Source organism: Triturus cristatus, chromosome 8, assembly GCF_964204655.1.
Source record: "Triturus cristatus chromosome 8, aTriCri1.1, whole genome shotgun sequence".
Taxonomy (NCBI): domain Eukaryota; kingdom Metazoa; phylum Chordata; class Amphibia; order Caudata; family Salamandridae; genus Triturus; species Triturus cristatus.
In genome coordinates, this window is record NC_140591.1 from 813,832,581 (window position 1) to 813,846,012 (window position 13,432).

The window sequence follows — 13,432 nt, forward strand, 5'->3', positions numbered from 1 at the left end:
TTAAAACTTTGGAAAGGGGCCGGAGGGTGAGGTCAGTGTAGCCACAGAGGTCGAGCAGTTCCTGTGGCCTTCACCCTTAATGAAGTAACCAAGGACATACTGATGGGATCCCCCCAGACTTGTTCCAGGAGGATGTCGAGCTATGGGGCCCCCTCTTAACTGAGGTCTTGAATGCAGGAGCGCAGAGAGGGATGCCGCCCTCGTGGTCGATGGGGATGATTGTGCCTATGCTCAAGAAGGGTGACAAAGATAATCCTCAGTGTTACTGCTCCATTTCATTAATTGATGCGGTGGTGAAGGTCCTTGGGAGGGTTGTACTTAACAGTCTGATGGCCTGGTCGGATGCTAATGGCGTCCTGTCGGACGTCCAATACGGCTTCAGGCCAGGGAGGTCTACATCTGATCAATGTGTGAATCATTATTAAATTATTAATAAGTACACAGTAGCCTGGCCTGAATCCCTCCAATTGGCATTCGTGGACCTTATATCCGCATTCAATAGGGTCAACTGCATAAAATGATGGGCCCTACTTCTCGAGCTAGATGTGGACTCAAATATAGGCGCTCTTTTGGAGGATTTACACTCTGACACTTCAGCCTCAGTGCGCTTCTCGCACAGTGCCACCTGCACCTGGTCTTTTCCAACCAGCAGCGGTGTTCGGCAGAGGTGTATCCTTGCACCATTCTTGTTCATCCTATATGTCAATGGCCTTGAGCAATCCCTTCTTTTGGTTGAGGCAGATTGCCCTAAGGTAGGTGGGGAGGTCACTTCTGGTATCGTTATATGCCCATGATGTGGTCCTCATGGCCCATATGGCCAGGGGACTGCAGCTCCTCTTGGAAATAAGTGTCACCTTTATGGATAGCTTGGACCTGGCTGTGAATTTTACAAAATCTTATGTTATGATAGTGGTCCATGGTCTACCAGTTCTATGACTTTCAAGGTTGGCCATTATACCATAGGTGAAGTTTCTGTCTTTCCTTATTTAGGGGTGCTATTTCATGTTCACAACAAATGGAAACCTTTGCCTAAGGGAAAGAGAGCTTAGATTGTTAAAACTACTGGGACAATGGCTAGCTTTGCACGCAGGCTGTGTTATTGCTCCTCGCGAGTCCTACTTAAGTTTACCATGCCAAATATGTGTCCCAGATTCAGTACGGCAGTCAGATTTGGGGGTACGCGAAGACTGCCTAAATTCAAGCAGCAGAAAATCCGTTCCTAAGGCGACTTGTCTAGGTTCTTTTAATGTACTCTGGCCTTTTCAGTTCATGCGGAACTCAGAATCAGTTACCTAGCCGATATAGTTGCCCTTAGCTCTCTGCTTTGCTAGATAAAATTCTAGAGGAGGGAGCATCTTAAGCTCAATAGGCTGATTCTCTCGTATTGCCTGTCCCTTGATGAGCATAAAATCCCCTGGTTAGCCTATGTTAAGGCAGCTTTTGCCTCACTAAGGAGAGCAGATATATACTTGACTCTCCATTCACTGTCACCCCGAGAACTATAAGGCATAAAAGTGTTGTTTTTGGAGCAGTCGTCACTTGTCAGAGAAGAAGTTAAATTGATGAAACCCTTGGTGAGGAGACGCATGCTTTTAAAGACTGGCCAGGGCATGGAGCATTATTTAGTCCAGGTATCTAATAAGCGGGATAGGTTTCTTTTGGTCAGGTTTTGACTTAACCAATTATGTCAACTCCTGGCCTCACCAAGTAGATGGGTTAATCCTAGTTTCAGGATACTCTGCGGCTGCACCAATAGGTCTCCACAGGACACCCTGCACAATGTCATGTTCTGTGACTATTAAGGTGGGCCCAGAAAGCAGTTTTTCTTACCATTGCTAAAATCCCAAAATTTAATCAAGTTCGAACTGCCTTTATGTATGTGCAGATGCTTCCTAATAAACATGCCTTATTGTGCTGTTGTTAGTTTTTGACAAGCTGTCCAGTTGTCCGTGTGATCTAGACCTGACTGAATATTGTAACCATGCACTAGGTATCCTTTTAACCTGTTTTTATTGTATATTGGACTTTTTATTCTGGATTCAATGTAGATGTATTTTATATGCATGTTATTGTGAAATATTTATTGTGCTCTTTTATGGTTGCTGTGATCAACCGAATAAAGACTTTATGATGATGATGAACTACAGAACAACTGAACAATAGAAGTGATTACAAAACTTGGTTTCTGACCCGAGCCCCTGGATTGATCTGACGTGAGAGTATACCAGAGGGGTTTAGAGCCCCCACAGATCAGCACTTCAGTTTTATGTTTCTGGCCAAAATTGCTATTGAACACTCATCAGTGATTGCAGAAGGCAGTCACTGAAATGTAGCAGATCAGATGGAGATTCCACGCTGATGATCAACTGTTTTTTGTCAAGTAGCCATGGGGGATGTAGAGATGTTTAAAAGAACTGTGCTTAGCAAGGAACCCTGAGGGATCTCATAACAAAGCTGACAGAATCCGTATTTAAGAGGCGTGAGGGTGTGAGAAACAGCTAGTTCCTGACCAGATAGAGAAGATTATAATCAACCAATGGAAAGGCTTCTACCTGAATATATCCCACCTTGCCCTATGTTGATTGGGTTGTTTGTCGTGGCATCAGGACACTGTCCAGCACGGTCTGATGATTAGAAGGGACTGTTTTCACAGCTTACTAATACCAGGGAATGCTGGCACCATGGCTAAGGACACCAGGAACTGGACCTCAGGCTTCCAGCTTCAGACATTGGCATTGACATCACCAGTGGTGTGACAAAACTTGAGGGGTCCCCCATGCAAAGTACATGCAGAGGCCCCTGACACTCTGGACCTAGTCCGAAGCTCTCAGGCCAGAAGCCTGCTAGTGTGGGAGGGGTGCCCCGGAGCTCGGGGGCCCCCTGAACCGCAGGGGCTGCAGGGCTTTTAATACACCACTGAACATCACCAAGGAGGAGGTCAGTTACTCAACTGCAAGGCTGGCTAAACAACAGGACAATGCGGGAAGCAGGTAAAGCAACTCCACACTCACTTCATTGCTCACTGTCCCTGAGGCTGATCTGCATGCTCCTCCATAGATACTGACGCAGAAGGCCAGAGGAACAGGAGGGATCAAATACACGAAGCAAACAGGATAAGCCTGCATGCAACTGTTCATTACATTCTGACTAGGGATGTGCACAACTTACTTACTTTGCTTTTGAGTAATTCAGGAACATTCTTAAAAAATTGTACACAACTAAGCAATTTAACATGGAAAGCGAAACTGGCATTTAGTGCTATATTTTAGCCTGTGTCCTTGAGTCCATTTTGGACAAAAGGACGCATTTCAGGTTACATTTTTTTATACAAAAAACACAAGTGCCGTCAAACAACTTCTGCTTGCATCCTGGTGGTTCACATTGTTCCCATGCTCCTGCGCTAGAATCCTGCCGCACAGGCAGCATAATTTTGCCACATTACATATTGGCTTAATTTCAAGAATTTTCTGTAGCAAACGAAACACAAAATTCATGCAAATATGCGAAATTGCTGTGGCAGTAGGGAAATTTTGCCTTTGTGTTGCGCTGATCCCCACAACAGCTGTGCCCAGAGTGTCACCCCACTTACATTCCCCCCAAATGCCCCCTTGATGAAAAATAAAATGGTAATATATTACCATTTTATTTTTCATCCCCTATCCTGTCAGGGTGGGGGGTGGGGAGCACCTGCTGAGTGACAGCAGCAGGGAGGAAGGTGAACTGGCTAGTCATTTTTCAAAGTGCACATGTGCCTTTGGCCGGCCAACTTGCGATGGCCAGCTAGACATGCACAATTTGAAACCTCTAACCCAGCTGTCTTAAGACAGTTGGGTTAGAGTAAGTGCAGGCCCCAAGGGCACTGTGGAGCACTGAGTGAGGCCGCTCCCTCCAATTAGGGCGCGGCCGGATTGATTAAGGGAGTTGCAGCATCCAATTCTTGTGGGCGTCAGCGAACCAGAGCCGAGGACTGGCTGTGCCCACTGACATTCACTGAAAATAGTTAACCCTATTTTTTCCACTTCCCCCTTGACTTTTTGCAGTTTAGCTTTGATCATGAACTGTTAACTGCATTGCTCATTCGAGTCGCGGATCACCCGCTCTCCCCAGCACCTCCCCCGCAGTATATTTTGAACCAGGCCAGATTACCAATGGGTGCCACCACTGCCACCCCAGCTGCACCCAACTGAGACTCATGCCTATCGCAAATGTAAATGTCCTTCTCCACTCTTGCCCCAGTTAGATTTCTTCCATCGAACACTAATACAGCAAATGGGCCTCGTCTGTGAATAGAAAGCCTGTGGGATGCATTAGTGCATCTTGCCGGAAGATTCCGGATTTTTTTTAGCTGGTGGTTAACTTATTATAAGCATATTTTACCTTTGTCAGCTACCAAAGACATTTCATTAAGTAATTACTAGCAGATTTTCACAAGCAGCAGGAAGAACACAGCTTGAGGTTCATTTTCCATCTATCTTCAATGAGCTATCATTTTGGAAATAAAAATACACTTCTGTATATACAAGCTCAGCAGTTCTACCGTTTTAGTCAAAGACAAATTACACTGATGCACATAATGCTTTAAATTAGAAAAAGACTTGTGTTATAGGATAACATTAACATCACTATTATATGGTATTTGCAAAGAATGGTTAAGGATTGGCAAAAATATTATTTTTTCACTTTCAACCGAACAATCTCCACTAACTCTGAGTGAAAATGGTTCGGGGGCTAATGACAGCGTTAGCTATAAATACTCCATGTATATTCTTGTAAATATATATGTTGTAAATATGTGCTGTAGGGAGCACTCTCTAGTCCCTTCTCTGTCTCACACCCGTCAAACTTCCTCTCCAATTCACAACTTGTTTTTGTAATCTAGGGGCATATTTACAAGGAGTTAACGTCACTTTTTCAGATGTTCTGGCGGTTAAGTCCTTCGCCATATTTACAAGGCAGCCTTAAGCCACTTAACGTGGCTCAACGCCACCTTGTAAATAATGCCCCTATTTACGCCGCACTTAGCGTGAAAGGGGCGTACTATGGGTGTTGCAGTGGGCATTCCGCCGCACACACATTGCTTTTTGATGCTGCCCCATATTTACAAGGTCTGGGGCAGCGCCTAAAATATCGCCAGGGAACACCTGGCCGTAAGCAGGCGGTACGAGGGGAAATGCTTAGTTTCTATGTGTGCTGAATTCTGCAGCACACATATAGACAGCAAATGCCTGTAAAGATTGTTTATGTGCAGGAAGGTGTCCCTTCCTGCACATAAACAATTGCCCCTGCAGCGCAGTCATGCTTGCAACATAGCTCAAGGATGCCTGCATTGGCGCTAGGTGGCTTCCTTACCACCAGCACTAGGGGAAATGCAGGGGTGCGCCGCATTCTGGTGAATCCGGAGCATCCCTGCATTTTGAAACTGACGGAGAGCGGTGTCACCAATTTTGGCGTAACATCACGCTCCGCCAGTTTCTAGTAAATATGCCCCCTGGTGTCCAATAGACACAACAGATATTGCTTCTCTATGCACAATGCCTTAATGTTTGAGGGACTCTTGTTCTATAATAATGTTCTCTTTAAAACGGTCTACTGACTCTTTGGAGGAAGGACAGTGCTACATCAAATACCTAAAACAAAATATAATAACAAAATAAAAATAAAATAAAAATTGTACAAAAAATATCAGGATGCTCCCTTCTACTCATTTGCAAATGTATGGCTAAATGAAACATTGGGCAGGTTGCGTCGAAGAAACTGTCTTTGCCAAGCATTTGTGATGTGCCCTGGCCAATTCTTAGCACTGTGCTGGATTTCTCAGTTCGGTGACAAGCTGAAGAGCCTTGTCACAATGGGTTGAATTAATAATGCCTCAATAATATTGATTAGGCAGGATTCCCTCGGGAAATACTTCTGACTGAAAGAAAATGCAGAGATGGAGGCCTGAAAGGGACAGCAGATCTCTCAGCATTTTAACAATTCTATTGTTGTAAGCCATGCCCTTTAAAGGCATGGCCACCCCCATTAAACCCAGATCTCTTGACTGGGGGTGAATGTATGATTTATTCAGCATTCCGTCCATCATTTTTTTGCATAGCACTTTTCACCCTAAGTGGGATGGGTATGCCCAGACGTGGGTCTCTTGCTCACTGTGCCACTGGATTCAAGCTAGCCTGGCTGATGAAGGGTAATACCTGGAAACCGGTCCCAGGACACTTGTTTCCGGTCCAGGGAGGCCCTGGCCTGGCAGTTCGGTCTGGACTGTTCCCATGAGGCACAGGGTCAAGACTGATTTGCATATGGCTGGGTCTAAACTGGGGTGGCATGGTGAGCTAAAGAACGATGGATTAAACCCAGATTTCTTGACTGGGGTTGAATGTATGATTTATTCAGCATTCCGTCCATCATTTGTTTGCGTAGCCCCCATCCCTAAAGGCAATGCCAAAATGTGTGACTGTGAAAGAGACACAGGGGATCATGTAACTGTCCATACATAGAACAACTATCAGCTTCCCCTGACTCCCAGTGCCCATTCGCACAGTAGAAGCTGTCCCTCGCAGGCAGGTTCCAATTAGCAAATAGTTACTGGAGGACAAATATAACCATGGGTGTCAATTCACCAAAATGCCAGGGGAAGTGAAATCACACGCCCTTTGACCTTCACTTCCACTCACACTCACTCCACTCTTTTTTTACGTAAAAACACTCTCACCTGCGAGCACACTTGCAATAGGCATTTAAAAGCATTTTTTCCTTACTTCAGCTCCCAGGGATGGTCATGTTCAACTTAATTATGCTCCATGTTTTATTAGACTAAGTGACTAATGTAATATCATTCACTATTAGTGTACTCCAAAATGAATGAAAACAAAGCGAGTGAAGCACCAACTAACGTCGGTAAGTAGGGGCCGTCTCTTTATTCCTGGCACTGATTTTGCCACCTCTGAGGCCAGGGGTAGCACAGGCAGGGCCAGAGGTCACAAGGGGCAAGCCAGGGGTCCAGTGACGTAGCTAGCTCTTCTGTCACCCGTGGCGGTCACTGCTTTTGCTGCCCGGCGACCGCGTGAAAGAGTGGGGGAGGGGGTGACGGGAGTGCTGGCAGTTTTTGTGGCGGCCGCATGAAAGAGCGGGGGGTGGAGGCCGCCACCCCCAAATCTTGTGCTGCCCCTGCCCCCCTTGCTAGGCCACTGCAGGGGTCACAGCTGTGACCTCTGGCGACCCCTACATGACCGTCCATGTTGAGAACCATTTAATGCTTTGCAGCTGCCTGAGTTTCCACAAAACATCGATATATTTCCGTGAGACCCTCGGGAAGTGGGAAACACCTCTTACTCATTCCTTTTTCCTTGCAATTTGCAAGGAATAGAGGGCTGAAATTGTGTGTTTGCAAAACCCTGTGCAACTCAGTGTCATTTGAATTTACTGCTTTTAAGTTTCGTACCCCGCGCTTTGTAAGGGAAAGAAATTGCAAACTTAGGGCTTTAACCGAGTGTCTTATCAATGAATATATTTTCAAAAAAGAATCTGCAATTACAGATTTTGCACCTTCTTTTAGTATCCGCAAGCTAACACTCTGCCTTACTGTGGAGGCAAATAATTCCTTTAAAGATTAGGTGAACAGAAGGAATTAAAAACACGTAGAGAAGTAACTAGAAACAACCTGCGATGGAGTGTTCAAGTTGCGCTGGGGGTTGCAGATGGTGGGCATGGACTCTCATTTTGGGGACCAGAGCTTATTTTACATCATCAGACTACGACCCACAGCAAGAGGGGTAAAGAGGGAGGAAGAGAAACATAGGAGAATGGTGAAAAGATAGAAAGCAGCCATGGCAAAGAATCTCCAAGAGTGGGATAAAGAGACAGGAACTGTAGGTTGGTGGAAAAAAGACGCGGATACAAGACTTGGTATTCAACAACTCCGGCGGCGAGCCCCTACAAAAATATTTGTACTCCTGCACAAATTAACCAATGCTAACTGCTCAATAAACAGTGCATCACAACAATACATGGCTGCAGCTTAAAGATATATTTATCTTGGTACTTACATCTTGCGTTAGGGTTTCCAGCGATTTGCCCCTGCTGATTCTCTGGCTGTTGGAACCATGCCTAAGGGACCTGAAACAATCAAAACCACATAGATGCGAAATCCAAATAACAGCTTTTGACCTTTATGTCTGTGGCATTATGAGGAACCAAAATCCTGACACACATTATCTCCAGTTCATAACCCTTGTCACAGTTTACATCAGAAGCTGATGCCTTCTTCAATGGTCTTTAATCTGGCCTAACAGAAACCAATTTCCCCCCTCTGATCCCTAAATTGATAGTTCTACAGTTAAAGGAGGAAGTGAAATTTGAAATGAAAATCTTGCTCCCCATTTATATGAGGCAATCAGTTTTCATCACTTCAACAGCCAAAATGGACAATTTAATCCCCGATTGAATCGCTTTAGATGCAGCCTGTATAAAGTGAATTTGTTCAGGAAAATTGTTCCGCGAGCGCGTTTCAGGCTGCAGCCTTACTAAGCGTAATCACCTGCGCTCTTGTCGGATGTGATGTTGCACACTGAGAATTGACCGCTCCTTGGCAGGTTGCCCCTCGAAGGATCCACTCAGCATGCGCTGCCTTGTGCAGGCCCTTTAAAACAGAGTGATAAAAACAGCAGATAAGCCCTCAACAAAGTTTAATTACAGTAAGAAATTTTGCATACATTTTTTTGTACACTATGAGCCTGATGCAAAGGCATTAGAATGATATATGACGGAAGTAGTTAAATTACATATCTCTTCTTGTTAAATCTTTTTTTGGCATTGGAAGATAAAGTGATTTGCAAGAATCATAGACTGTTGAGCCGAAACACATACTTGATTAAACATGTTGCGAAGATGGCAGCACAAGCCACTAGGCCACATCTCTTCACTACATGTGAATAGAACCTTACAAAACAATGTCAAGAACTGGAAAAGAACCCGGGCCAGAGCAAAGTGGACAGGCTCACTTTAAGGTCTCCATTCTGAGTCATCTCAAGCTAAATTGTTGCTTAGGATGTTGCTGTACCTGTTTCAGAGTGGATAGTCAAAGTCAAACTCAAAGTTTGCTTTATTCGGTTAAAATATTAAAACCATCAAAGCACAGGACAGAAATTCATGATACAGGTAAATGCAATTACAAAAAGTATAATTTAACACAAAAATTAAATACAATTCTGTTTGGCGCATTATACAATAAAAGTATGTTTTACAATTGATTCCTTCATTCAAAAATATACATTCTAAAAAATCATGTCTACTGAAAGGCTCTGCCCCTAACAACATATTTAGAAACAATGTTCGTTAGAGGATAACTATATAAGCAGAGCCCTATTTATAACTCTTAAAGCACCCACAATGAAACAAGCGACCCCGAAGCAAGTCAGAGGAGAGTCCAACATTTGTAAATAAATCAATGCAGGCCTCGCTTGCTTAAATTGACATTTCTTCAAGATTGGCAAAATGAATTTTTTGCGTTGAGAAGAGTAAAATTTACAAAAGAATAACATATGCAACAAATTTTGCTCTGAAATATTGTCACAAGGGCAGGGCCCCAAAGTTCCCTCCTTAAAAAATCCTTTTGGGTAAGCCAAGAGCCAAGGGAGCACACCGTGCTTAAACCTTATCAGCAAAAACATGTGGAAAGGTTTGTTAATAAAAGTTAAATAGGGCTGAATCCCACTCCCCAAACTTAATGTAACAAACCTCCTAACTGACGGTTTCCCTAGTTCCTCGCCTTCCCTTGACAACATTGATCTAGACAAAAATTGATGCTTAATGGCCTTAATTTGTTCTTTACTTAAAACACAAGGGCTGGTGAATAAGTCCAGACAGCCGAGTGATTTCAGATTGTTTTTAATGTAAAGTAGCCACGGGATAGACAAGGCTTTTTCCAAAGACAGACAGTCTTCGATAATTTGTTGATTTAGGTTTGGTGGCTGTTGTGCCCAAACCCTCAACCAACCTAATAGCGGTGCAACAGCTATTTGGTCGGCGACATATCCCATCCCCAAGTCCTCATGAATGTTAAAAATAGGAGCAGACAGAGGGAGAGACAACAATTTCCGAAAAAAATTATTTTCGACTACTTGAATGCTAGGAGCAGCCTTGTAACCCCAGACTTCGCTTCCATAAAGTGCCATGGGCAAACATTTTGCGCTATAAATTTTTAATAGGGCAGGAAGCGGTTTGCACCCTATGCGTTTTGCAAAGCCCAGCAATGCGCCGGTGGCTCTGGCTAAATTATTCTTTTTCTGAGCGCGTTGTATAACCCAAGATGATCTGTCGTCGAATGCAATACCCAAATAGGGGAAGGACTGAACTTTGGTTAATTCCTGCCCATTGCAGAAGAATTTCACCCTTTTTGCTCTCCCCGAGCCAATCGACATAGAGTGGGATTTTTTAAAATTGATTAATAAGTCTAGAGAGACCATAAAATCATAAAAACCATTTAAAAGTGCTTGTAATCCTCTCGCAGTTCTGGCCAATAAAACTGTATCATCCGCGTATAGCAATGCGGGAATCATTTTGGAGCCGGCTTTCGGAATGTCTTTACTGGTTGCAATTAAAACCGGGCCCAGATTATTGATGTAAAGCGAGAAGAGTAGTGGTGCAAGAATACACCCCTGTCTTACACCACGCTTTACCTGCCAGGCGTCAGTCTGACTTCCATCTTCACTATAACGAACGACTGCAGTTGTGTCCTCATGGATAACAGCCAGGAAGGAAATCAGAACTGTGTCAAGCCCCAGGCTAGCTAGTAAGGCCCATAGTTTTTGTCGATTGACAAGGTCGAAAGCAGTGGACAAATCCATAAAGGCTAAATGGAGGTCCCCCTGCTTAGCGACCGTGTACTTTCCTATGATCAAATGCAGGTTAAGACATTGGCCAACTGTTCCCCTCCCTTCTCTGAACCCATATTGTAGATCAGAAATTATAGAGTGCTCCTCCAACCATGATGTTAAGCGGGCAAGGACAACTTTACCCATAACTTTCACGGCGGAGTCCAGGAGAGAAATGGGCCGATAGCAAGCCGGATCTTCTCTTGAACCCTTTTTAAAAAGAGGGACAATTACCGCTTTGCCCCATGATCTTGGAGCTCCGGCCTCTGAGGCAGCGTTAAAAACGCGGGTTAAAACTTTCGCCCAAAACCCTGGGTCAGCCTTCTAAAGGTCCGCAGGCACACCGTCCGGGCCGGGGGCTTTGCCTGGTGCCATTGCCTCAATGGCCTCTAGGACTTCCTCCTCGTTAAAGAGGATTCTTGAGGCTAATGTGTGATCTGCATAATTTATTGGGTTGTCATCCTGTATCTCCGAATATAAACCGCTAAAGTGGGCCACCCATTTATCGGGCGGAATAAAACATTCTTTAATAGCGTTCTCCTGCTCATTAAAAAGAGGGCTATTTATCACTTTCCAAAACTTGCTGCTGTTTTTCTGGGTACTTGCGTCCGATAACTCTTCCCATGCCTTGTTTTTTAGCTCACTTTTCCTAGCCTTAATCGCTTTTTTATAGTTTCTTCTGACCTCAGTTAACTTACTTGGAGTGTTACCGCGCTCTTTAAGAACCGATAAGAGGGCAGAGTGAGCACTAACACAGGCCTGGTCAAACCAGTTTTTAAATTTCTTAGGCTTGGGTTTCCCATGAGTGGTGAGATTCCCCGTTACATGATTAGTAATCCTATCAAAAGCGCCCAGGATAGCCAACGCTTGAGCCGATGGCGAGAGACACAGGCTAAAGTCCTCTTTATTGCGTTCATATAACTTAACAAGGAAATTGGCCGGGTTGATAACTTCCCATCTCAGTCGTCTTCCCTGACTGGAAGACTCAAGACTAGTGTTGGAAATCAAAGGCAAAAGAATATCATCCCGTAGTGCCTTGATTTTAATCTCCAGCGTGAGTGGGTTGTGATCACTTAAAACATTATGCGTAACTCGAAGGGTACCCAATAGGTTCACCATGATACGTGGTACAAAAATATAATCAATTGTACTACAATGACCTTGACCCGAAAACGTGGGAACCGGGACCAACAGTTCTTGGACTGGCATGTGGAGGTAAAAAGACGATACCATGTTCTCTAAGAAATTCCCACCCTTGGAATGTTCAAAGTGGATAGCCTCTTGTGAGCATGGATCATGATAGTTATTTACAAAACAGTTAAGATTACATACATGAATGTTAAAATCGCCAAAAAGTAAAAGAAAATAAGGTTTGACATTAATTGCATCATACTCCTCTAGAAAACTGAATAGTGCTTTGAGATGCTCTAGCTCATCCAACCTTGCGAATGAGTTATAAAAGTTAACCACCAATAATGATGGTAAATTAACACATTCCAATTTCACCGCTAAAATGTGAGGAGAATTGGTTACTATCAGCTCGGTGCTATATAACAATTTTAAGCTAAATAATAACAAAAGACACCCTCGTGGTCTCCCCATGACAGAGGGCATGGCGTATTTGATGAAAGAATGGTACCCATCCAGGTGATAAGGATCTGTGTCCTCCCATGTTTCTTGTAAGGCGATTACGTGATGAGTAGAGAGGAAAGCCCTCCAGTTTTGATCACCACGTTTAGAGCGAAGACCAGCAATGTTCCAAGATAAAACAGAAAATGAATCAGTTGCTGGAAATTTCACTACACCCGCTTGTTTGTTAACTAAACAATTAGCCGATTCACATGAAGGGGGTAATGACTCAGCCTCAACTCCGTGGGAAGGCAATTCGATGCCCAAGTTTTCAGAACTAAGAGTGGGAATTGAGCCACTCTTTACAGCGGAGACTACCTCGGGACCACTCTGTGTAACATTAATAGCAACCTCTATCTGTGAGGATAAGTTAATAACTGTCGAGGCGGTGAAAATACCATTGTAGTCCGCTACGGATAAGCCAACAGATAAAGGCCCAACAGGGGTAAAAGGAAGTGTACTTAAAATCTCGTTGTGTGAGTAGACATCATTAACCCTAAGTCAATCATTTGAATCTAAGGTACTAAGGGCTTCAAATCTGTTTTTTAGGACCAATGGGTTACTTACAGGAACATGCAAAAAAGGGTGCTTTCTCTGTGTGGCCTGACCTAAAAAAGGTGGAGGGTAAAAAAAGCCCAATGGAAGAACGTTGATGTGATTATGTTGAATTCTCAAGGACCCTGCTTGTCTTAAAATGTGATCGACTATGTCAGGGGAACTAAAATTCACAACAACGCAATCACCCCTCAGAGTCTTGTTCGTTTGCCCCACCCACGGAACCCTTCTCACCATTTTAAAACTATCAAAGAGATGACTCCCCAGCACTGTCTTCCCCGTCAAAAAGTGAAGAATTTTATTTTTCAGGGAGGACCAGTGCTCTTCCTTGCCGTCACAAGTCTTCGGGACATTAGCCAAGATGATCGTATATGGGCAGG

The 13,432-nt window shown here is 44.0% G+C and overlaps 1 protein-coding gene across 1 annotated transcript in view; it reads right to left on the reverse strand.

The window, feature by feature from the left end:
• NALCN (sodium leak channel, non-selective) overlaps positions 1-13,432 on the reverse strand; it is a 2,843,734-nt gene that overhangs the window by 292,467 nt on the left and 2,537,835 nt on the right. The window contains exons 21-22 of the mRNA XM_085622267.1: positions 8,534-8,635; positions 8,043-8,112 (exon numbers count right to left, since the gene is read on the reverse strand). Of these exons, the coding sequence (XP_085478393.1) occupies positions 8,043-8,112; positions 8,534-8,635 (172 nt within the window). The remainder of the gene's footprint in view (positions 1-8,042; positions 8,113-8,533; positions 8,636-13,432) is intronic.